This window comes from Ranitomeya imitator, chromosome 1, assembly GCF_032444005.1.
Source record: "Ranitomeya imitator isolate aRanImi1 chromosome 1, aRanImi1.pri, whole genome shotgun sequence".
Classification (NCBI taxonomy): domain Eukaryota; kingdom Metazoa; phylum Chordata; class Amphibia; order Anura; family Dendrobatidae; genus Ranitomeya; species Ranitomeya imitator.
In genome coordinates, this window is record NC_091282.1 from 941,559,377 (window position 1) to 941,586,138 (window position 26,762).

The window sequence follows — 26,762 nt, forward strand, 5'->3', positions numbered from 1 at the left end:
ATTGAGATCCCATGGAGGAACTATAACTTGCTTCCTAGGGTTCATTCTGTTTGCTGAGGTCATGAACCTTTTAATCCAGCGATGTCCTGCTAGATCTTGATCAAAGATGGAACTGAGCGCAGAGACCTGGACTTTCAGAGTACTGGGTTTCAGACCAATTTCTAGGCCTCTTTGTAAAAAGTCCAATATCTTAGGTATATCTGGCCTGAGAGGGTCTGGAGGGTTAGGCAGACAAAAAGATGAACATTTTTTCCAGATTTTATTATAAATAGCATTTGTTACCGGTTTTCTGGATTTTTGTAGAGTAGCTATAACAGGGTTTGATAACCCTTTCGCTCTCAGCACATTGGCTTCAGAAACCACGCCGCTAAATTCCACCTCTGAGGATCCGAGTGAAGAACTGGGCCCTGGGAAAGGAGATTGGCCTTCATCGGTAACATTATCGGTCCGTCCACCTGAAGTTGAATAATCAGGTTGAACCAACTTCTCTTGGGCCAAAATGGAGCAACCAAAATAGTTGGAGTCTTTTCTATCCGAATCTTCCGTAGCACTTTTGCAAGAATCGGAATGGGCAGAAAAGCGTACGCCAGATGAAATTGCCAATCTTGAACCAAGGCATCTATTGCTCTGGGATTTCCTCTTGGATCCAGGGAAAAAAATATTTCTACTTTCGCGTTCTGGTGAGAAGCAAAGAGGTCGACCTCCGGGAGACCCCATCTGTTTACCAGTAAGTTGAAAGTTTGCCGATCCAGACTCCATTCGCCTGGGTGAATATCCTGTCGGCTCAAATAATCTGCCTGAAAATTGGCAGTACCTTTTAGGTGAGTTGCCGTCAGGGACAGTAGGTGTTTCTCGGCCCAGACAAAGATTCGGGCAGAGATATTTTTTAGACTGGTGAATCTTGTACTGCCCTGATGCCTGATGTGAGCCACCGTGGTCATGTTGTCCGAGTATATCTGGACATGTTGTCCAGAGAGTTGATGATTTGTTGCAAGGAGAGCTTCTTCCACAGCCTTGAGTTCTCGGAAGTTTGACGATCTCTCTCTGATTGACGGGTCCCAAAGACCCTGATAAGTAACATGATTTATCATGGCTCCCCAGCCTCTCTTGCTGGCATCTGTTTTGATCGTGGTTAACGGGAATTGAATCCAACTCACACCCCTGCGAAGGTTTTCGGACTTCATCCACCACGTTAAGGATGCTTTCACTCGACCTGGAGTGTGAATCCTCTTGTTTTAAAGAGCCAGGACGACCATCCCAATTGTCTAGCAAATGAGTCTGGAGAATTCTTGAGTGGGCTTGAGCCCAAGCCACCGACTGAATGCAGGCTGTCATGGAGCCCAATAGCGACATTCCTTCCCGGAGTGTGGGAGATCTCATCTCCTTGCATTTCTTGACCTTTACTACTAATGGTAGTCTGTGATCTTCTGGAAGGAAGGACATCTGTTTTTCCGAGTCCAGAATTACTCCCAAAAACTTTCTGGTTTTTGAGGGTTGAAGCTGGGATTTCTTTATGTTCGGTATCCAACCCAGAGACTTCAATATCTCTAATGTGGTTGATGCATGAGATACCAGGGTCATTTTGGTGGGAGCCACTATCAGCAGATCGTCCAGATAAGGCACTATACAAACCCCTTGTCTCCGAATGAATGACACGGCTTCCGCCATTACTTTGGAGAACACTCTCGGAGCTGATGAGATGCCGAAGCGAAGGACTCCAAACTGATAGTGCTCCACCTGATTCCCCTGAATCGCAAACCTGAGATATTTTGTGTGTCTCGGGTGAATAGGGATATGAAAATACGCATCTTTCAGGTCGATTGTCGCCATAAAGGCATGCTGATGTATTAAAGGAATGGCTGATTTTACAGACTCCATCATGAATCTTCGATATTTTACATGTTGATTCAGACCTTTTAGATTTATGATGATACGTACTTCCCCTGATGGTTTTGGTACCATGAATAAACGGGAATAATGTCCCTGACCCCATTCTGATTGTGGAACTGGGGAGATCACATTTGATCTTAAAAGGTCTCTGAGACCCAGTGTTAGCAGTTTGTGATCCCTCATTGAGGGGGTGGTAATCTTTAGACCCTGAGGGGGGGGAGAAGTTAACTCGATCAATAGGCCCTCCTTGATAACATTGAGGACCCAGTGGGAGCTGGTGATGTTTTCCCACTGATCCACATAATTTGAGAGTCTTCCCCCCACCGGGTTGGAGTCATTGTTTATCTTGCTGAAATGACTGTTGCTGCTGCTGTTGTTGAGGGACGAAGATATTTTTCCCTCTGCCTTTAGCATAGCTCCACCTGCCGGTCTTGCCTTTACCCCTCGGCTGAGAGGGCTGAGACAGTGGGGCACGAAAAAACCGTTTTCTTGGTTGTTTTTGCTCCGGGAGCGCCTTTTTCTTGTCGGTCGCTTTATCCAAAATGTCGTCTAAAGCTGGACCAAACACATAGTCTCCCTTAAAGGGGATGGCACATAACTTGGCCTTAGACGTGATGTCACCACTCCATAATTTAACCCAGAGGGCTCTTCTGGCAGAGTTAGAGAGCACTAAAGATCTGGCAGCAATTCTAACGGATTCCAGAGAAGCATCCGCCAGAAACCCAGTAGCCTTATGTAAGATAGGGAGGGAATCCAACATCTCACTTCTGGAGGTACCCTGAGAAATGTGCGATTCTAATTTCTCCAGCCAGCAGGAAAGGGTCCTCGCTACACAGGTAGAGGCAATATTAGCCTTGAGAACAGAAGAAGAAGACTCCCAGGATTTCTTCAGGAGACTCTCAATCTTCCTGTCCATAGGGTCTTTTAACTGCGACGCATCCTCAAAGGGGAGTGCTGTTCTTTTGGCGACTCTGGCCACCTGCACATCCACCTTGGGAATGTCAAGTTTGACAAGGTCGCCTTCTAGAGGAAATCTATGTTTCATCTCGGAAGACATACTAAGGCGCTTCTCAGGGAGTTCCCACTCTTGCTCAATCATATTAAGCACATTTGCATGAACGGGGAATCCTGCCTTTTTCTCCGATCTGAGCCCACCAAACATATGATCCTGTATGGACTGTGGTACAGGTTCCTCTTCAAGCCCCATGGTGTTACGAACAGCAGACACCAGGTCCTCAATATAATCCGAGGAGAAGAGGTATTTCCTGACCTCAGCCTTAGGGGATGCTGGATCTTCCCAGCCAGCAGATGAAGAAAAAGAGTGGTCTGAATCCGAATCCGATTCTACGACCTGAATCTTCCTCTTCTTAGCTGGGGAATGTGGTGGCGGAGGTGGGGGTGGAGGAGTGAAGGCTGCTAAGGAAGATTGTACCTCCTGTTTAACAAGAGAGCGTATCTCATCTAGAAGAGATGGTTGCTCTGCTTTAACTATCCTGTCAGTGCATGGCTGGCAGAGTTTTTATCCCAGGTAGGAGGGAGCTTTGCAGAACAGACCGGACACTTCTTCCTAATAGTAGCTCTAGGGGCAGGCTTTTCTCCCTGAAACAGAGAGGGAGAGAAGAATGAGGAGCTACCCCTAAGAAAAAACTACCTCCCGGATCCAGACCCTGCATACTCACAGTAGCAGGGGCAGCGCTGGGCTCTGCAGATGCAGGGCACAAAGAACCATCCATACTGAAGAGATTATAGTCTTACCTTCAGTGGTGGTTCAGCAGGCTTTTATGGAGTAACTCTCCTAGCACCTGCCTCCAGCGGTAGAATTTCCCCTCCTCCTCCTCCAGGATCCACGTGTGGGACGCCATTGCACCGACACCGCCGCCGGCGAAACCCGGAAGAGCCGGCTTCAGGGTGATACGAAAACCGGAAGTGACGCGCGCGCGACCGCTGACGTCACTTCCGGAACGCCGACCAAGCAGCATGGAGGGAGGAAGCCGGGAAGCTACGGAGAGGATTCCGGCTGGGGATCCCGGCCTGTTTTACCCTCACGGGGGCGCAGGAAGGCCGGGAAGGGTCCCGAGGTACCTGCCAAGCAGGACGACGGGAGCAGCCCACGGAGAGGCACAAGGCGACCCCAGCTGCCCGGCTGAAATACAGGTAAGACCTGGAAAAATGACTGTAGCCACCGGCCACTACAGCATATGGAACCTCTCCCTGTCCCATGGGGAACAGGAAAGACACTGGTGAATGGGAGGTGCTTTTAACCTCTCTTGTGTTTCCTGTTCCCCATTAGGGCAAAGAGACAACCTCCATATGCCGTCGTGGAAGGTGACTAGAGAAATTAGAGTTCCGGGAAAGACCTTCTGAATTTTATATCTTGACTGCCCCTGATTCCTTAGACCAACAAAAGGCCCTTGAAAAAGAGGTCCAAATGTTAAGACGGAAGAAAGTCATAGTGGAGGTTCCAAAACATCAGCAGGGGAAAGGGTTCTATTCCCCTTTATTTTTAATCTCCAAGCCAGATGGATCCTTTCGAACCATCATAAACTTACGGAGATTGAACAAACATCTAGAGTATCATGCCTTTAAGATGGAATCTATTAAAACGGCGACTAAACTTCTTTTTCCCAGATGTTATATGACAGTCCTGGATTTAAAAGATGCGTATTACCATCTGCCCATTCACCAGGATCATCAACAGTTCCTCAGAATGGCGGTGCGCTTAAACGACCAGGTCAGACACTTTCAGTTTGCTGCAATGCCCTTTGGTCTATCTATGGCACCGAGGGTGTTTACTAAAGTCATGGCAGAAGTAATGGCCTATGTCAGAGAACAGGATACGTTAATTATACCCTACTTGGATGACTTCCTGGTAGTGGGGAATTCCTTTTGCCAGTGTAGTACTCACCTAAATCATGTAATATCTTCCTTACAGGACTTGGGTTGGATAGTCAATATGGAGAAGTCAAGACTCGAACCATCAACAACTCAGACTTTCCTAGGTATTCTGCTAGATTCGGAAGAGCAACAATGTTTCCTTCCGAAGAGAAAAAGCAGAGGATTGTGCACAAAGTCAGTACGGTAACAAGGAAGCCAGATCTGACTTTAAGAGACGCTATGTCCCTTCTGGGATCCCTAACGTCTTGCATACCAGCCGTCCAGTGGGCTCAATTCCACACTCGAGTGTTGCAGGCCCAAGTCTTGGATACAGAGAGGCGTCTTCAAGGGCAATTAGGCGGAAGACTCAGGCTGTCCACCGCCACTCTACACAGTCTGAGATGGTGGTTAAACAGAAGACATTTAGAAAAAGGAGTACGCTGGAGTATAGTACCAGACAACACGGTCACAACCGATGCCAGTCCAATAGGTTGGGGAGCTCATATAGGAGATGTTTGGACTCAAGGGCAATGGTCTCTCTTAGAGGCTCAAGAGTCCTCAAATTGGAAAGAGCTCACGGCAGTAAAGGCCTTACTCAGGTTGCTTCCATCTCTGCAGGATTCACATGTAAGAGTCCAGACAGACAACACAACAGTAGTGGCGTATCTCAACCATCAAGGGGGTACAAGGTCAAGATCCCTAATGAACACCGCCACAGACATACTCAAAGTAGCCGAAGCCCACTTTCGCTCTCTATCAGCTGTTCACATTCGGGGAGAGCTCAACACAGAGGCAGATTACCTCAGCCGTCATTCTCTACGTCAGGGAGAATGGGTTCTAAATCGACGGGTGTTCAGACAGATAGTAGACCTGTGGGGATTGCCCGTTATCGATCTATTTGCAACGAGAGAGAACAGGCAGACCAGGAAGTTCGCTTCTCTTCGGGTGGTGGACAAGCCCTGTATAATAGACTCCCTTCAAATACACTGGGATTTCCCTCTGGCTTATGCGTTTCCCCCAATGTGTCTGATCCCTATAGTACTCAGGAAGATCAGGGAAGAGAGGGCAAGAGTGATCCCGATTGCCCCCTTTTGGCCCAGGAGGGCATGGTTCTCGTTACTCAGGGCAATGTCTGTGTCCGACCCCTGGGTACTGCCGACCAGCCCGGAGCTTCTTTCTCAGGGTCCATTCAGTTACCCCAATGTGGAATCCCTGCATCTGACGGCGTGGAATTTGAGAGGAAGTTATTGAGGAGAAGAGGGTTTTCAGAGGTTCTCATATCTACCCTTTTAAATAGGCGGAAAGAAGTTACCACTAAAATCTATGCTAAAACTTGGAAAAAGTTCCTTGCCTTTTACCAAAATCCCTTTTCTGGCAAGGTCCCAATTTCGGCTATTCTGGAGTTTTTACAGAAAGGCCGAGAATTGGGCTTGGCGGTAAATACCCTTAGAGTCCAAGTATCAGCTTTGGGAGCGCTATATAACAGCGATGTGGCGGGAAATAGATGGGTTTCCCGATTTATCAGGGCCACTGAACGAGTAACCCAGTGTATATTCCTAGATTACCACCATGGGATTTAAATTTGGTTTTAGACGCCTTAACAGAAACCCCCTTTGAGCCATTAGATTCTGTCTCCATAAAAAATTTAACCTTAAAAACAGCCTTCCTAGTAGCCCTGACCTCTGCTAGGAGAGTGAGTGACTTAACAAGCTTTGTCGATAGATCCTCCTTATTTAATGGTCTTTCAGGACAGGGTAGTGTTAAAACCTGATCCAGCATACCTACCAAAAGTAGCTTCCAAATTTCATAGAAGTCAGGAAATAATTTTACCATCTTTCTGTGACAATCCGAATTCAGCTGACGAGCAGAAATATCAGATGTTAGATGTCAGAAGAACTCTATTAGAGTACCTACACAAAACAGAACCATGGAGGCAGAGTAGGGCTCTGTTTGTTTCCTTTCAGAATCCAAGGAAAGGGGCGAGTGTAACAAAAGCGTCTATCGCCAGATGGATAAGAGATGCCATATATCTTGCTTATACTGCTAAAGGCCAGACACCACCAGATGGCATCAGGGCCCACTCCACTCGAGCCATGGCCTCATCCTGGGCGGAAAGAGCGGACGTCTCCATAGACGTAATATGTAAGGCGGCAACGTGGTCATCTCCTTCCACCTTTTATAGACATTATCGTCTTGATTTATCTTCAGAGGCCAATTTAGTTTTTGGCCGTACAGTACTTAGTGCTGTAGTCCCTCCCAGGTGATTGATCTTTGAAAATCTCTCGTAGGGGTGCTGTCGTGGCGATAGGAAAACCGGTTTTTACGTACCGGTAATAGGATTTTACGGAGCCACGACAGCACCCGCACATTCCCCCCCGTAGTTATTCACTGGTTTCTGCACCCTTTGGGGAAAGTGTGCTTGTTAAAAAATCACTCTTAAGAAGGTGATGGTATTTAGTAATGTTTAAGTATATATGTTATGTACTAACTCAATGGCGGTGTCCCTTATACTCTGAAACACAAACTGGAGTGATGAGGGGGACCGCCCCTTTAAATCCTGTAGGTTCCTGTCCGGAAGGTGGGCGGATCCCCTCTCTCGTAGGGGTGCTGTCGTGGCTCCGTAAAATCCTATTACCGGTACGTAAAAACCGGTTTTTATCATATCTCGGGCTTAACTAAGATAAAGAGGTGGAAGAGGCATCATTTTTCTCAGAACGGTACCAGCTTTCATTTGATGTCACAAGACTGTTTCTTTATATTGTTTTGGAGAAATCAAATTCAAAATTTTGACGTGCAATTGTGGAAAAAAAAAAAAACAGTATGTTTTAAACCCTCCACAACCTTGCCCTTTTCAGTTTTTGCGTTCTCGTTTTTCGCTCCCCCCCTTCCCAGAGCCATAACTTTATTTTTCCGTCAATATGGCCATGTGAGGGCTTGTTTTTTGCGGGACAAGTTGCACTTTAACGACATCATTGGTCTTAGCATGTCGTGTACTAGAAAACAATTCCAAGTGCGGTGAAATTGCAAAAAAAGTGCAATCCCACACTTATTTTTTGTTTGGCTTTTTTGCTAGGTTCACTAAACGCTAAAACTGACCTGCCATTTTGATTCCCCAGGTCATTACGAGTTCATATCAAAGATAAAGCCGTGTGCACAACTACTAGTGGTGCCCAGGTAGGTTCCCACACCATGTGATACTAGAAGAGAGAGACAAGCGGGGATACCGTGTCTGGACACAAGCACAGCACCTATCAGCGTGAATAAGTCCAGTCTGTGTGCCTAAACCTATCTGCGCAAATACCAGACGCAGACCATGCTGTGCCTTATATGACACTACAGTCATTCACTTTTTTCATCATAGTACGTAACTGATGAAGGTCCAGATATAGGGACCGAAACGTTTTTTGGCTACTACGATTAAAATATCACAAGCATTAAGTTGAGTGCCAGGTTCTTTCTTCTAGTACGAGCTCATAGACACCAAACATGTCTAGGTTACTTTTTTATCTAAGTGGTAAAAAAAAAAAAAAAAAAATCCAAACTTCGCAAAAAAAAAAAAAAATTTGTGCAGGTGTCCAATAACCGTAGCGGGATCTGGGGTCAGGTGAGAGCTTATTTTTTGCGTGCCGAGCTGGTGTTTTTAATGATACCATTTTGGTGCAGATACGTTCTTTTGATCACCCATTATTACATTTTAATGCAATGTCACGGCTCCAAAAAATCCCCAAAAAACGTAATTCTGGCATTTTGAATTTTTTTTCTCGCTATGCCGTTTAACGATCAGGTTAATCCTTTTTTTTTTTTTATAGATCGGGCGATTCTGAATGCGGTGATACCAAATACAGTGGGGCAAAAAAGTATTTAGTCAGTCAGCAATAGTGCAAGTTCCACCACTTAAAAAGATGAGAGGCGTCTGTAATTTACATCATAGGTAGACCTCAACTATGGGAGACAAACTGAGAAAAAAAAAATCCAGAAAATCACATTGTCTGTTTTTTAACAATTTATTTGCATATTATGGTGGAAAATAAGTATTTGGTCAGAAACAAACAATCAAGATTTCTGGCTCTCACAGACCTGTAACTTCTTCTTTAAGAGTCTCCTCTTTCCTCCACTCATTACCTGTAGTAATGGCACCTGTTTAAACTTGTTATCAGTATAAAAAGACACCTGTGCACACCCTCAAACAGTCTGACTCCAAACTCCACTATGGTGAAGACCAAAGAGCTGTCAAAGGACACCAGATTTTCTGGATTTTTTTTTCTCAGTTTGTCTCTCATAGTTGAGGTCTACCTATGATGTAAATTACAGACGCCTCTCATCTTTTTAAGTGGTGGAACTTGCACTATTGCTGACTGACTAAATACTTTTTTGCCCCACTGTATGTGTAGGCTTGATTTTTTTCTTGTTTTATTTTGAATGGGGCAAAAGGGGGTGATTTAAACTTTTATATTTTTTTAAAACAAGAAGCTGGCACAACTGGATCTGATGATCGCTGCTATGTAGCTAAATTGCAGGCTAGCTATGAGCGCCAATCACAGGGTGGCGCTCACAGCAGACCTGCATCAGTAACCATATAGGTCTCAAGGACCTCTATTGCTACTATCCTGATGCATTGCTGACCCCCGATCATGTGACGGGGGTCGGCGATGCGATCATTTCCGCCCGCGCGTCCGGTTAAATGCCACTGTCAGCGTTTGACAGTGGCATTTAACTAGTTAATAGCGGCGGGTGAATCGTGATTTCACCCGCCACTATTGCGGGCACATGTCAGCTGTTCAAAACAGCTGACATGTCCCGGCTTTGAGGTGGGCTTAGCGCCGATGCCACATCAAAGCGGGGGACCAGACCTCCGCAGTAATAGTACGGTGGAGGTCGGGAAGGGGTTAAAATTGTGGGGGGAAAAATGCATGTTTTTTTACTTATGTTCTTGTTTATATTTGTACAGGGATTCAACTTGGGACCTTTTTTTAAGCCTTGAATCATTTGATTTTACGTTTGTGTGAGCTTCTTCTTTTCCCCTTTTCAAATTACAACTTATTTCAACATTTATATGCAATAAACACAAAAAACAAATACCGACGTGCCATTGAACAAACCAAAAGAAAAAAGGTGATCATATCCTCAAGTGTGGTTTTCCAAATACAGTCTCATACTAATGATGTTGAAAACAAGATTAAAAACCAATATTTTTACTACCTATTTATACATGTAACAATTTTTTTTTTCTATTACATCACTAAACATGTCATTTATGAAGTGTTTAAGGAGAATAGTACAGAAGTTAAATCCTCATTCTATAAAATATGAACTAGTCAAACAATTTAGTAGGTTTTTATACTGGCCTTTTATCATCAATGTGTCCCTTCTAGAGGGTGAAATGTCATTTTGTCCATAAGCGCTTACTAGCAATGGCTGTTTCCTTTTGTGTCAGAGTATGTGCGACCTGTCATGGTGCTCGGCTCCACCTGAGTTAATATCTGATTTTTGTTAACTTTTAAAATGTCTGGTTTTCTTGGATACACAAAGGATGGCGCTGGACCAGAAGGATGCAAAAAAGTAAATTCTACATTTTCACAATCTTTGGAGATTACAGTAGCTGCCACCAGTGCCAATCATATTCACAGGTCACAAAACCAGTTAGGTCATCCATTGCCAATCTTGTGCCGCCTTCTACCACTTCATGGGACTTCACTGTCTTTGCTGAATGAAGAAATCCTTGTTTTAATTTCTGTTTCACTACATGGGATGACAGTCCAGTATTGCAGAGTCCCTCTGATGGGTTCTGCTTCCTGTAACCGTTGTTTTAACAAACTCTCCTCTTCGTAGTCCTGGTTTGTACAGTACATGAACTGGATTGTAAGAATAGTTTTTTCACCCGAGTCTGAATATGGCCTCTGGAGGCTCGAGCTGCTGGCCTGTCATCTGCTCTGCATTCACTGTCTACCCCTGTTCATTCCCAGGTTAAGCTCTAACAAAGCTTTCTCCTCTGTCATCTCCTGCTTCTAAGCTGTAACATAATAAAATACAGTAATATCTAAAAATCATGGATTTGGTAAATATAGACCCCACACTTTTAGACCACATGCTAAATTCAAGATTTTCGAACTGACACTAGGAGGTTTTTTTTATATATGATCCCAACTTGTATTTTGGTACAGAGGTAGATAAGAGCATAGCAGGCACATGTGCAGTTTGACATTTTTAAATTAAACTTTTTTTCGGAAACACTTATAAAATTTTGCGTTTGCATGGGTAAAATACCAAAAATACTCTTGTGACATCTGGTAAAAAGCCTGTACAGTTCAGAGTAGATTGGTGTTTATTTTGTTTCTCTATCTTTTTTTCTAGCTTGAGTTATGAAGAGAAATATAAAGGCAAGCAACACCAAAATTCACACTTTTTCCGAACTTTCAAACTAAAAAAAAAAAAGTCTAGAATTTTTTCTTCTTCACATCTTGCATTCTCTGACACACTATTACCAAATAACAAAATCTCAAAAGAAATGCTAAAAAAGATGCTAAAAATCATTGGTTCACTTGACATGGAATGACCCTTAAATGGACCGTTGTACCCACTACTTATACAACAGCGAGTTTCCTGTATAGGATACTGTGGGACTGTCCAGATCAGTTACCTTGTGGTGGGATGGCTTTTATGCTATTTTTGATTAAGAAAACAACAAAAAAACAAGCAGTATTACTAAAAACTTAAATACACTTTTTGCATTTTATTTACTTAGTTAAGCAGGGTTTTTGCTCATTTTTTCCTCTTGCAGGTTTTATGGCCAATGTGAACATGCGTTTGAGCTGCATGTGTCCCAACTCAAAGCTCAATTTTTGTGTTTTTACTTACGGTATGTTTTGTAGAGAGTTCCCTGCATAGGACTCCCCCTCCCTCCCATGTGTTTACCATTTCTTCCCTGTATTTTATCTGGTTACCGAATACAATTTAGTATTTTTATGTATACGTGTGTCTATTCACCTTTGATACATATATGCTAGCCACCTTAGGGAGAGACCCAAGTTGGGCTAAATGTAGCGGGACGAAAGAGACCGAAAAGCCCTCTACTTAACCCCTTAGTGACAGAGCCAAATTTTTGAAATCTGACCAGTGTCACTTTATGTGGTAATAACTCTGCAACGCTTCAGCAAATCCCAGTGATTTTGAGATTGTTTTTTCGTGACACATTATACTACTTTATGATAATGGTAAATGTAGGTCAATATATTTTGTGTTTATTTATAAAAAATATAAAAAAATTTGAGAAAAATGTAAAAAAAATTAGCAATTTTCAAAGTTTGAATGATTATCCCTTTAATCCAGATGGTCATACCACAGCAAACCATTAATAAACAACATTTCCCACATGTCGGCTTTACATCAGCATCATTTGTAAAATGTTCTTTTATTTTGTTAGCATTTTAGGAGGTTTAAAAATGTAGCAGCAATTTTTCATTTTTTCCAGGAAATTTACATTTATTTTTTTAGGGACCTATCCATGTTTGAATTGACTTTAGGGGTCTCATATATTGGGAAACCCCCAAACGTGATACCATTTTAAAAACAGCACCCCCTGACATATTGAAAACTGCAGTCAGGTAGTTTATTAACCCTTCAGGTGCTTTACAGGAATTAATGCAAAGTGGCATGACAGAAATGAAAATGTGTATTTTTACCGCCTAAATGTCGGTAACTTCTGAACAGGTTACAACAGCCGACAGACTCTAAGGCCGCTATTTGGTCGTCAGTTGCCATCGCAAATATCAGGACCACAAAATCATGATTTGAGGGCACCAATTGGGATAAAGAGGAAGCCCCCACACTCTGTTAACCATTTATAATGATGTAGTCACTATTGACAGCAGCATCTAAGGGGTTAAACAAATATGGACGGTGCCAACACTGATCGTGGCTGATACAGCAAGTTGTCAGCTATAATGTACAGCCGACAGCTGCTGGATTGTCACCTGTATGGGGAAGCTATGCTCTTAAATCTCAGGTCAGTTAAAAGACGTATTGGCGGTCATTAAGGGGTTAAAGGAAATACATAGTGGATGCTTTCCTGAAACGAAAGTACTTGCAAGCAGCATAATACAATACAAAGAATAGTAGGTTTACGCAGAATCCTTTGCAGTAGGCGGTTCTATGCAAAATCATCTCTTTCCACCCGAGTCTAATCCACAGCGCTTGGAACCGCCAAGCGTGCAATGCTGCGGATTAGTTTCTAAATTTACACAGCCAACCAATTCCTACCTGTGGACACGTGTTTCGGGCTTTAGGCCCTCATCAGCACAGGGCTGGAATTGGTTGGCTGTATGGAGTGGGGCTCGGTGAGCAAGCGATACATATATGCTAGCCACCTTAGGGAGAGACCCAGGAAAGCATCCACTATGTATTTCCTTTAAGTAGAGGGCTTTTCGGTCTCTTTCGTCCCACTACATTTAGCCCAACTTGGGTCTCTCCCTAAGGTGGCTAGCATATATGTATCGCTTGCTCACCGAGCCCCACTCCATACAACCAACCAATTCCAGCCCTGTGCTGATGAGGGCCTAAAGCCCGAAACACGTGTCCACAGGTAGGAATTGGTTGGCTGTGTAAATTTAGAAACTAATCCGCAGCATTGCACGCTTGGCGGTTCCAAGCGCTGTGGATTAGACTGGGGTGGAAAGAGATGATTTGCATAGCTCCGCCTACTGCAAAGGATTCTGGGTAAACCTGCTATTCTTTGTATTATGCTGCTTGCAAGTACTTTCCGTTTCAGGAAAGCATCCACTATGTATTCACCTTTGAGTAGGTACCATTCTATATGGAGCATTATATGGGGCTCATACTGTATGTAGCAAATATAATGCTCCATACACAATGAGTCCCATATGTGGCTCACTATACATCATGGCGCATTATATGTGGTCCATTATTCTGAATGGTGCAATATATGGGGCTCATTATTCTGTATGAAGCATTATGTGGTGCCCATAATACTGTATGGAGGACTATACTGGCTGGTTTCAGTTATTGTAGAATTTACAACAGATATCACTCATATTACCATATTTTTCAGACTATAAGACGCACCCAGGATTTAGAGGTGGAAAATAGGGAAAAATATATTTGAAGCAAAAAAGGTGGTATAATAGTATGTTTGTTATTAAATATTTTATGTGTTGTTATTATATAATAGTATGCCATTATGTTGGAAGCTACGGGACCAGTGTGGTTGCTGTAAAGTACTATATGAAGACGCTGGAGGGTGAGTATAAGAATTGGGAGACAGGACTTATATTTAAAGCACCACTCCAGCACTGAAAAATAACACTGGACTGCTGCTTTGAGATCCCATTGGGAGAACTATAACTCCCAGCATGTCCTGCAGATCCTATGGCATGCTGAGCGTTATAGTTCACCACAGAAGTGGTAGAGTGCTTTATTGTGTGTTGTAGTAACTAACCTTTTAATTGTGGCAGCCAGCCAGCTGTGGTGAGGTAAAATGCTGTAGCATCCCATGACACCACCGAGCTCTCCCTGCCTCTCCACAGCACAGGAGTAAGCTTGCAGATTGTAGTGTGGTGTCTGCAGGACCTGTGATAACATCAGAAGAGGGAGGGCTCTGTGCTGCCATGTGATGCTCCAGCCCGCCCACTCCTGGCATCACAGGTCCTTGTGCTGGAGCACTTAGCATCCAGCACAGCCCTGGCAGGCAGGTATGCAGCGATCTGGTCCCCTCTGGCCCCTGCTGCCTCCTCCACCGGACACACAGATCTCCCCGGCTGCTGCAGAAATCCAGCACTGGGGAAATCATGCGTGTCCCTGTGAAGGAGTATTCATTTGCTGCTCCCAACTCACTGCTCAGCTGACAGGTGGGCAGGGAGCAGCTAATGAATATTCACTGCACTTTAATGATCGGGACCATGTGGTTTCCCCAGCGCTGATTCCTCAAGCCCATCAGGGATATTTTCTGCCTCCTAGTGCAATCCCACTCGCTGCTGCCCCCTTCCCCACGTTACATCCCTACCATAAGACACACCCACACTTTCCTCCCAAATTTGGAGGAAAAAAAGAGTGCATCTTATGGTCAGAAAAATACGGTATGTAAAAAGTGAGATCTTTGGTATTGTATTATACCTATATTTCTCTGCCGTATCTGTGCATCATGAATAGGGATGTGTGTTAAAGGGGCCCACGAAACATGGAGCCGGCCCTATTACCTCTCTGGTGCAGACAGCAGGCTGAGAAGACATTGCAGAGCGGGAGAAACAGTCGCCCCCTGCCTGCCCTGAGCAGAAAACTTACTTGAACTTTCTCTACAGCACCCCTTCTGATGTTTGGCATTAGATTTCTATAAAACCCATTTGTTTTGATGGAACTGTAAAATACTGTTTTGCACAGTGAAGATATTTAGCGTCAAAAATGAATTGTGGGAACTTAAGGGAACCAGTCACCCTAATAATGGCCTATAAACTAAGGCCACCAGAATCAGGGGCTTATCTACAGCATTTTGTAATGCTGTAGATAAACCGCCGCCCCGATGTATCCTGAAAGATAAGAAAAACAGGTTATTTTATACTCAGCCAGGGTCGGTCCGATGGGCGTCGGTCTAGTCCGGGGCGTCCCATCTTCATATGATCACGTCCTCTTCTTGCCACGGCTCCTGCGCAGGCGTACTTTGTCTGCCCTGTTGAGGGCAGAGCAAAGTACTGCACAGTGCACTGGGAAAGGTCAGAGAGGCCCCAGCGCCTGCACACTGCAGTACTTGGCTCTGCCCTCAACAGGGCAGACAAAATACGCCTGCGCAGGAGCCGCGACAAGAAGAGAACCTAATCATGAAGATGGGAGGCGCCAGACCGGGACGCCCATCAGACCGCCCATGGGTGAGTATAATAACCTGTTTTTCTCATCTTTCCGGTTACATCGTGGGCTTATCTACAGCATTATAAAATGCTGTAGATAAGCCCCCGATGCCGGTGGCCTTTGTTTTATAGGCCATTTTTGGGGTGACAGATTCCCTTTAACCTTAAGGTGCACAGCCTAGGAGGCTGCCACATCCCTGAAATGCACAAGGCAGAAAGCATAAGGCAAGGCCAGCATTCCGATAGTATTAAAATAATGTGCACGTAAATGCAACAATAGTTAATGTCTGTATATTGGACATGGCATATGTGCTCCTGCTACTTAAATACTAAACGAGTGCTGGCTTTGTCCCATGTTTTCTGTAGAATATAACAATTGTTGTAATGAATAGTACTATAGACTGCAATATTAGTATCCATAAATACTTCATCTTTAATCTAAGGCCTACAGTGTTTCCGCTATGCTCAATACAGCTATAAGGCTGCATTCATATTAACCAGCAGATACCATTAACCCAAAAGTTAAGAGCGTCCTGAAGCTGCCTGGCACCTGCACCAAGAGCCCCACTGCCAGGTGGGAATGAACTTTATTCCTCCGGGCAGCGTCCGGCTTTCAGGCACAGAGGTGGGCCAGCGCGGCTTTAGTTAATGCAGCTGTAACACCACACTGATAGCTGCGATTTAAGCAGCGTTTCATAAGTTGGATAACCCCTTGGGGAAAAAAAAAAAAAAAAAACCCTCACCAACTGACTGAATATAGTGTTAAATTTATTGTAAAAATACAGATATCCAAAAGATTAGCTCACGGTTTCCCAAGGTTTTTTTTAAGAATCTCTAAGGCTACATTCCGATGAGGTTTTGGTGAGTTTTTAATTAGCAGATTTCCAGCACCCATTAAGTAAAATAGGTTACTTACTTTTTTTTTTTTTTTAATTATGCAAAAACTCACTAGACACTCATCATGGGAACATAGCCTAGAGGGAAAATTTATCAAGACCTCACGCTTTATTCTCCAATCTTGATCCAGGGTCCACTGAAGTAAGATGCCCAGCCGTTTCAATGCAGAACTGGCTTCTTTGAAGCCAAAACTTAAAACTGGTTACAGTCCAAATGTCAGGCTGTAACTTCGATGGGAACTCAAGCAAACTGCAAATTGGTCAAAGTCCACATCCATGTTTGATGGTTCAGTTAGACAGCATTCTGTTGTTCTTTCTTGCCAATCAAGGACTTGTGAATATGAGGAATGACACCTACAAGGAAAGCAATTATATAGAAGTTTAAGAATCGCTACACCAATGAGCTTTCTGAACTTCTGTCAACCTTATTTACTTAGCGTCTCTTGACCCCAGCCCCAAGAAAGATCCAAACAATAGAGTTGGGAGCAATTTACTATCCTATCCTTTTGATCATTATGACTACAATACTTAATTTGTATTCAAAGGGAAAAAGGAACAAACTTCAGAAGTCACAACTGCCAGTCATAGACCAGAGCTACATATCTTTTTATATATTTCCACAAAATAAGTTAAATGCAAAGCAAATCCCTCACAGTAATCTACTGTAGATCTGAAAGTAACCATCAGCGTACTTACCACCACCAGCAATAGTAGCCTTAATGAGGGCATCCAGTTCTTCATCCCCTCTTATGGCGAGCTGCAAGTGACGTGGTGTTATACGCTTCACTTTGAGATCTTTTGAAGCGTTTCCTGCCAATTCAAGTACCTTGAAGAGGAAAAAAAAACAAAAAAAAAAACAAAAAAAAACTTAAACACGTATCTGTATCACTTAGAACAAATTGTCATGCCTTTGAGAAAAGAAAAAAAAAAAAATATATAGTACTTCTGCTTACTCCACGATTCACCGATAGATGAAGTAACAGGACACATTTCTTTAGCACCTTTGTGTACAGAGAAAGTTGCTCTAAAACGTAAAGAGGATATATCCCCTTCAAACATAATAGGGTATATCACAGTAAGGAGACTGCATGTATAATGCCCTTCCTGACATGCACTGTACATATACTGCTCTGTGAGAGTTGTGTTTCTGACACCCCGCAGCAATGCCCACAATCGAGTCCAGCACCGATCGCAGGCATTTAATCCCTCTGTTGTTGCAGTCAGTAGTGATCGCAACATCGAGGAGAATTGCTTAGGAATGGGTTCCATGTGTGCTTCCATCAGGACAACGTAATGCGATTGTGTGGCCCTGATGGTCTCCATGGAGAGAGCAATCTTGCCTTGCGCAGGCGTGTACTATGGAGGACAGAGAATGAACTTCAATCCAATATTGCAGCCAGCGGGTAAGGAAAGGGTGAATCAAACACCCGAAAACCCCGCCTCTATGGCTGAAAATTGTTCCCTCAAAATTCAGGTGACTGAGTCCCTTTAAAGTGGGTGTCACATTGCAAGCTTACTCACGTGAGAGTCTCTCGCTTCAATATCCGGCACTCAGGACTGGAGCGTGCAGCGTGCTGGGTATTGAAGCAAGAGATTCTCGCCTTGCACTTGCAAGTATGACCCAGGCCTTAGCGGAAACCTCCATATCGTAACCTTACAGTAGGGCACCCTACTCACATTCCAGGACCAAATTTATACAATACCCAGACGTTGGGCCCTCTTCCTGCATTCCACTGTAGAACACATGCTGGCCGTGACCCGGAAGTGCTCTGCCCAGCCTGCAGAGATGATGTCACCGGAAGCGCGCCCACAGGACTTGCAGCATGCCTGAGGCAGACGTCATAACCGAGAGCACCCTGGCAGGGAAAAGCGCCTCACAACTCAGAAGCAGCGCTTCACAGAGGTGGGCTGAGGGACACCCCCCCATCGGAGGGTGTAGGCTGCACATATCTTGCTAGCAGGAAGGGAAAGGCTGGGGCCCCCGATCCACCCAATGCAACCAGGGATAGGAGCTTCCACTCGTCGTTCCTATCCTCACTGGGACAGGAAAAAACCTGAGTGGTGGAGATGGGAGGGTCCTTTTAACCTCTTTTTACTCCCCTCAATCTAAGGTCTGTTTTGATGGAAGCAGTACTTATGTTTAATTAGCAGATCCGAGGGCTCCATGAATATGGCAGCAGAACACTCCCACTACTGTGAATTGTGCAGCCCACAGAGGCGTGCCCAGATCACAGCTAATGAGGCTGCAATGTTAGAGATAGGGTATCTCCTATGACCATAGGGTGCCGTATTATCTCACTGATAGTGTTGTGCTGCTGCAGGGAAAACAAGATGTCAGCCCCCAGTGCCTTTTTAAAACTCCTAACACACGAAATATGTTTTAAATGCTATCAAAACTTGGTTATAACAGCATGTTATGCTACATTACATTGATTTATTAATGATCTACAAACGTGGTACCTTCCCTTTAAGCAATGGTTTTCCTGTACATTTGTGATCCCATCTGTCCTGTCTGTATTCTCTCTTTTGTTTACTCCCCTGCCCAGGAGATGTGGTATGATCAGACCATGCCCTTGTACAGGACATGGCTATTACACAGTACATAAAAGGGGCATATGTAAAAGATTCTCGGCACAGGAAAAATATCTCAACACTTCCAATTGTGGAACTTATTTTTATTCTAAGATCCAGTTAAAATATTTTGTTTATGGGAAAACCACATTTATAAGATTATCTCCGCACAGGAACATTTTTTGTTAACATCCAATTGTGGAATTTAATATTATTCAAAGATCTATTGATTAAAATGTTTATTAAAAATAACAGTCTGAAAACTCCTTCAAAGACTTTCCCTCCTTTCTATTCCACTTAAGGCTTACCTCAGCAGTGAGATACTCCAGGATTGCTGCTGTGTAAACTGCAGCCGTTCCACCAACCCGGCCATGATTGGTAGTTCTGTTTTTCAGAAGACGATGGATACGACCCACTGGAAACTAAAGATCAAAAGTAGAATCAGATGTTTATGTAAGACTAAGCAACTCTAGAAAGCCTAAGAGCAAGTAAGTATTCCTTGAATCATCTTGCGGACTTTGTCTGAGGTATCCTGACAGACTGATATTTGGGTTCCCAATAGAAAACCTATGATTTTGTGGGACACGTTTGGATAGTATTGTATAAAGGATTAAGCTCTTAAATAAAAAGCAAGTTTTGTTACACAGCTGACTATCAGTCAATGGACGCCTCCCCTTGTTTGGTGCGGGCTCTGGCGATGAGCCAGCACCTTTTCCGGCACATGACAACTGATCTGATCAGCTGTCATGTACCCCCAACAGCCGCAAGTGTAAATGCATTCCTCCTGTGGCTGTTAACCCATTAAAAAACCCAAACAGTCAAACTCTGACAGTGGCATTCGGCACTTCTGGCAATAGTGCCGGAAATCTGCCCATTTTTGTGGGGAAAAAAATAAAAAATAAATAGTTTAAATGTTCATTTTTTTTTTTTAGGCTGTGTGCACACGCAGCAGATTTTTCACTATAAAACCGCAAAAATAACGCTCACATTAAGCATCCTATTTATTAGAATGCAATACGCATTTTTTGTGCACATGCTGCGTTGTTTTCTTCAGCGGAATCGCATTCCAGAAAAAAAAACACAGCATGTTCATTAAATTTGCGGAATCACGGGGATTCCGCACACGTAGGAATGCATTGAACTGCTTACTTCACGCATGGGGCTATGCCCACCATGCGGGAAGTAAGCAGATTATGTGCGGTTGGTACCCAGGGTGGAGGAGAGGAGACTCTCCTCCACGGACTGGGCACCATATAATTGTAAAAAAAAAAAAAAAAAAAAAAAAAAAAAAAGAATTAAAATAAAAAAAAAAAAAAAATAGTGATATACTCACCTTCTGATGGCTCCGTAGTCTTCCCGCCTCTCATCGGTGCACGCGGCCGCTTCCATGGATGCTTTGTGTGAAGGACCTGCGATGACGTCGCGGTCACTTGACCGTGACGTCATCGCTGGTCCTGCAGACAAAGCATCTATAGGAATGGAAGCCGCCGCGTGCATCGCTGGAGATCGGCTGCCTTTGGAAGGTGAGAACCATTTTTTTTTTTAACATTATATATTTTTACTATTGATGCTGCATAGGCTGCATCAATAGTTAAAAGTTGGTCACACTTGTCAAACACTGTTTGACAAGTGTGACCAACCTGTCAAATCAGTTTTCCAAGCGATGCTACAGATCGCTTGGAAAACGCTAGCATTCTGCAAATTAATGCTTGCAAAATGCTAGTTTTTAGCAGCAATATGCATGCCAATTCCGCATGCGATATACCCGCGGCAGGAATTGCCGCGGAAATTTCCACGGCAATTCTGCGACGTGTGCACTTAACCTTAAACATTCCAAAAATTCCTGTGAAACACCTGAAGGGTTAATAAACTTCATGAATGTTGTTTTGAGCACCTTGAGGGGGTGCAGCTTTTACAATGGTGTCACTCTTAGGTATTTTCTATCATATAGACCCCTGAAAGGGACCTCAAATGTGATGTGGTCCCCCAAAAAAAAAAAAGTTTTAAAAATGATAAATTGCTGGTCAACTTTTAAGCCTTGTAACTCCAACAAAAAAAAAAACCATTTGGTTCCAAATTTGCGCTGATGTAAAGTAGACATGTGGGAAATGTTACTTATTAAGTATTTTGTGTGACATCTGTGATTTAAGGGAAAATTCAAAGTTGGAAATTTGTGAAATTGTTGCCAAATTTCGTTTTTTTTTTTCACAAATAAATTCAAGTAATTTCTAGGAAATTTTACCACTATCATGGAGTACAATACGTCACGAGAAAACAGTGTTAGAATCACCCTCATAAAGGGACAGTGGTCAGAATGATAAAAATTAGCCCGGTCATTAACGTGCAAACCACCCTTGGGGGTACAAGGGTTAAAACCACCCCCCTTTCACCCCAGGATAAACCAGAACACTAAACTGCGTAGCAATAATAACAAAAAAAAAAAATCAATCAAAACGCCAGAATTACGTTTTTTGGTCACCATTATTTGCAATTTGACCGCACTTGGGGAGTTGGGAGTCGTCCCCCCCCCCCCCCATTTCCTAGTACACAATATGGTAAAACCAATGGTGTCGTATTGATGGAAAAATAAAGGTGAAAAAAAAAAAGGGCAGTGTCTAAGGGGTTTAGCAAAAAACTGTAGCTTTGGACTTGTGCCATTCAGCACTTTTCTTAAGTGTGACCACAGGGCCAACATCAGACTGATCGATTTGCCAAGATTAGCAACAAGAAATCGATATGAATTATAACAATCTATGCCACTTCAGGCTGTGCGCACATGTCAGGATTTCTTGCAGAAATTTCCTGAACAAAACCGGACATTTTCTGCAAGAAATCCGCATGCATTTTTTTGCAGAGATTTCCCAATGCAATAATATAGTGGGAAATCCGCAAAATTAATGAACAGGCTAAGCCTATTTTTTACCGCGATGCGTTTTTTCATGGGAAAAAAGCGCAACATATGCACATAAATTGCGGAATGCATTATAAAGGATAGGATGCATATGTATGGTTTTATTTAAAGCGTTTTTATAGCGAAAAAAAAAATGCAAAAAATAACGTGTGCACACAGCCTCAGTGAGCTTCTGTTTAAGATTGAGGTATATGGCAGTCTTTGTAAAGTTTATCATATACTGATAATAAGATTTTGAAGATTGAAAGCTATGTAGGATGCAAAACTTAAATGGTTATTTAAATGAGACATCTGTCGTATATCCATAGGGAATGCCAAACACATTGAATAGTTGGAGGTCACAGAAATTAGGGCCTACCCATCTGAGAAATGAAGTCCCATAATGCTGCTTGGTCACTCATAACTATCAGAAATAAAAAATAATTTCATGAGAAAAATGTGGTTAACCATTGCTTACCTGCAGTCCTGCTCTTGAAGAGCGAGTAACAGAAGTCGCTTTTGCTTTGCCAGAATCTTTACCAGCTTTGCCACCAGCCTGTAAAATAAATGACCACCAGTTAATGTAAATATTCATTACATTTAGTTGTAACGTTAGTACAGCTACTGTTCTGCTGACTAATATGACTAACGTCATTCATCCATAGGTCTATTATAAGCAGGCATTGTTATAGCGCAACATTAGGGCCATAAATGGGGGTGACCGGTCGTGTAAGAATCCTGTAGAAGGGTCACTGGATGTCAGAATCACCATAAACAAAAAAAGAAATCCAAGATTAATGGCAGATCTCTAACAGTAGTCAATCAGCAGCTATGGAGATCACAATACAGTGCAGTTATGTGTGAATACACACCAAAGGTATACTGGAATAACCCAAGTCCCCGCTGTATATGGAGGTCTGCGGACCACTGGCTCCTTCACCATGGCTGCCAGTTCTGGGCACTGCCATAAGCAGTTTGGACTTAGCTTGTTATGTGAGAATATATGGCGTTATTACCCAATACAGGTTCCCGGTACTGAGGATATGCTGACAACTCATGGACCGGGCCTACAGAGGTTCATGGCTTAGATCCACAGGTCATTCGCTAACATTATGATTAACCTTCCTCTGGTTTCTCCCCACATTCCCAGCACCCCACAATGAATCTCCCGCCCAGGAGCCCGGCACATTCCCGCTCAGTGCTCTCCCCCGCTGCAGGCCGCATGTGTCACTCATTCACCTCTACGGCTCTTTCGCCCCAATAAATGAACACCGTCTCCCCCCAGTGATGCCCGCCGCACAGACCCCTGTCCTGCCATCCGAGAGGGTTTGGGCGACAAACAGCCGAGAAAGCGCCACAAAGCAAAAGCTCCGAGCGCGTGGGGGAGGGGCGCGGGCAGGAAAGAAAGGGGGAAGGCGAGCTCTCCCTCCTACAGCAGCGGAGGCCCGGGGAACACACGGATTCCCACCAAAGCGCCCATTATATACACTGCTTATATTTCTACACAAGCCCCACATTACACTGGAGTGCGGACATGGCTGCTCTGCACAGGGCTCCAACTCAAGAAGGAGGGAAAACATCATGTACATCGCAGAAAACTACAGCAAGACTTTACCTCAGGCGGGAAATATGGCTAGAAATGAAGAATGGAAGCGTACAGAGGAGGAGAGGAAGACACAAAAGTCTGCTTGTTCCCACAAGAGGCCGCACACTCACCATGACTGGAGCTCACACGATCCACAAAGCCTCGTGCGCTCACTGCCACCATTTATATGGAGTTCCACACATTCAGGAACTCGAGCTCAGAGGTGACCAATGGCGGGCGGCCTCATTGTTTAGAGGCGGAGAGTGCTGCTGAGGTGAAGAGGAATGGGGCGGGCTACACACAAAATGCCTCCTGCTGAGGGGAGCTGTGGTGGAGGAGAGAGGGACAGGAAACCGAATGGCCCCTCGGGATTATTCCTGTGAGGAGATAGGAGCAGACAGTCCACCGCCCGTGTACTGAGGCAAAAATGGCCGGCACATTTGCCTCATTCAGACGTCTGCACGTACATGTTGTATCTGCGTTTTTCACTGATAGAACTATAGACCCACTTTCGTGTTTTGGGTCTATTCACATGTATGGTTTTTTATGGACCATATGTTTGCAAAAACAAAACAAAACATGGAGTCAGTAAAAGATCAAAATCGCACAGTCAAATCTACGGCTATGTTCACACTTTGCAGATTCCACTGTGGATTTTTCCGCAGCAGAATTCCAAAATCCGCAGTGAAAACCCATTGCGGTTTTTACTGCGGATTTATCGCGGTTTTTACTGCGTTTTCTTCTGCGGATTTTCATCTGCAGTTTTCTATTGGAGCAGGTGAAAATCTGCAGAAAAGAAGTGACATGCTGCGGAATGTAATCCGCAGCGTTTCCGCGCGGATTTTTCTGCAGCATGTGCACAGCGTTTTTTGTTTCCCGTAGGTTTACATTGTAATGTAAACTCATGGGAAACTGCTGCGGATCCGCAGCGGTCAAATCCGCTGCGGATCCGCAGCAAAATCCGCAAAGTGTCAATATAGCCTACGAGTCCATGAAAACCTTGGACCGCACACTGATGTGTCACATAATCTGCAAGCAGCTATGTCTCCCATACACAGTAAGGCTAGGTTCACATTGCGTTAATGGGTTTAACGCTAACGGACAGTGTTGCACGGCGAAAATGTCGCAATTAACGCCGTGCAACGGGTCCGTTAGCGCACCCATTGACGGCAATGTTATTTCTGCCTGTAGCGCATCGCTAGCGCGTGCCATTTTCGGCACGTGCTAGCGATGTGCCATTCTTTTGTGACGGACCTCACTAGCGCAGATCGGGGATCTGCGCTAGCGGGGACGGCAAATGCGGACCAAAATGAAACATTGCGTTAGCGCAATCCGCTAGCGCTATGCGCTTAACGGATTGCCCTAACGCAATGTGAACCTAGCCTAAGGCTGCCGTCACACTATCAGTATTTGGTCAGTATTTTACATCAGTATTTGTAAGCCAAAACCAGGAGTGGAACAATTCGAGGAAAAGTATAATAGAAACATATACACCACTTCTGCATTTATCACCCACTCCTGGTTTTGGCTTACAAATACTGATGTAAAATACTGACCAAATACTGATAGTGTGACGGCAGCCTAACGCTCAGCCAAACTCTAGGGTTTACTATGAAAGAGCCAAAAACCAGAGTACACTGACAGCAGCTTATCACACTCAGAACTAAAAGATTAGCCTTCAGAAATATGATGTGCCGGACCCTTCCCTCCATTATATTATCTGTCATCGGCCCCAGGGGCTGGCTGGCACTTTTCAGCCTGGGGGGCAATCACAAGGCAGTGGCCCTAGAGTTGCAGTCGCCCACCTTTGCCCTGCTTATCTCTGGCTGCTGCATAAAGGTACCGTCTCACAGTGGCACTTTGGTCTCTACGACGGCACGATCCGTGACGCTCCAGCGTCGCTCCATTATCGCTCCAGCGTCGTAGACTGCGGTCACACTTCGCAATGCACGGCGCTGGAGCGATAATTTCATGACGTATTTGCGATGTAGAATCAGCAGAGGAGGTGGAGAATATCGTGCACACCTTTGTTACACGATGCGATCATGCCGACACAGCGGGACACTTGACGACAAAAGAAAGTTTCAAACGATCTGCTACGACGTACGATTCTCAGCGGGGTCCCTGATCGCAGTAGCGTGTCAGACACAGCGAGATCGTAAGTATATCGCTGGAACGTCATGGATCGTGCCGTCGTAGCGACCAAAGTGCCACTGTGAGACGGTACCTTTACAGCAACAGAGATAACAGGCTTTAAAACAGGCTTGTACATAGATATATAAATAGAACGGAGCTTGCTGCATAGATATGGGAGCAGAACCAAGCTTACTGCCTACATAGATACTGTAACAGAAACAAGGTGACTACATAGACACGAGGAGGATGGATTACTACATAGATAAGGGAGCAGAACCAAGCTTACTACAAAGATATGGGAGCATAACTGAGCTTACTACAGAGATATGGGAGTAGAAGCAAGCTTACTACAGAGACATGGGAGCAGAACCGAGCTTACTACATAGATATGAGAGCAGAACCAAGCTTACTACAGCAAGCAAGTTTTAGCCTTGTTTCATTGGTCCGTATAAGATTTCTGAAGTTCTCAATCCTGTGTCATTTCGTTTGGCCCTTCCAGCTTCTTTTGCCATCCATAATGTGTCCCATAGGTCGTTATTGCGGAGATACGTGGCGCCTATGGTTCCCTCCGTTGATCCTCCTGCCCCGGTGTTGGTCGAGGGGGAGTTGGAGTATGTGGTGGAGAAGATTTTGGATTCTCGTGTTTCGAGACGGAAACTCCAGTACCTGGTCAAGTGGAAGGGTTATGGTCAGGAAGATAATTCCTGGGTTTTTGCCTCTGATGTTCATGCTGCCGATCTGGTTCGCGCCTTTCATTTGGCTCGTCCTGATCGGCCTGGGGGCTCTGGTGAGGGTTCGGTGACCCCTCCTCAAGGGGGAAGTACTGTTGTGAATTCTGTGATCGAACTCCCTCCTGTGGTCATGAATGGTACTTCGGCGAGTTCTGTCCATGGACTCCCTCTGGTGGCTGTGAGTGGAGCTGCTGCTTCTGAGGTTCCTTCCACAGGTGACATAGTTTATTCTTTGGCTGGCTGCTCTATTTAACTCCACTCAGATCGTTACTCCATGCCTGCTGTCAATGTTCTTGTACTGGTTCTGTTGCTCTTGGATCTTTCTGGTGACCTGTCTAC

General features: G+C 44.3%; 1 protein-coding gene across 1 annotated transcript; it reads right to left on the bottom strand.

Annotated features, from left to right (window-relative positions):
* Nucleotides 1-16,361: 16,361 nt before the first annotated feature.
* Nucleotides 16,362-23,958, bottom strand: LOC138655902 (histone H2A.Z-like). Its single transcript, XM_069743629.1, has 5 exons — nt 23,688-23,958; nt 22,450-22,527; nt 19,390-19,503; nt 17,207-17,336; nt 16,362-16,864 (listed from the first exon to the last, which is right to left on the bottom strand). Exons 1-5 carry the CDS (start codon nt 23,688-23,690, stop codon nt 16,803-16,805), a joined length of 387 nt encoding a protein of 128 aa, XP_069599730.1. The 5' UTR covers nt 23,691-23,958; the 3' UTR covers nt 16,362-16,802.
* Between the last annotated feature and the right edge of the window lie 2,804 nt (nt 23,959-26,762).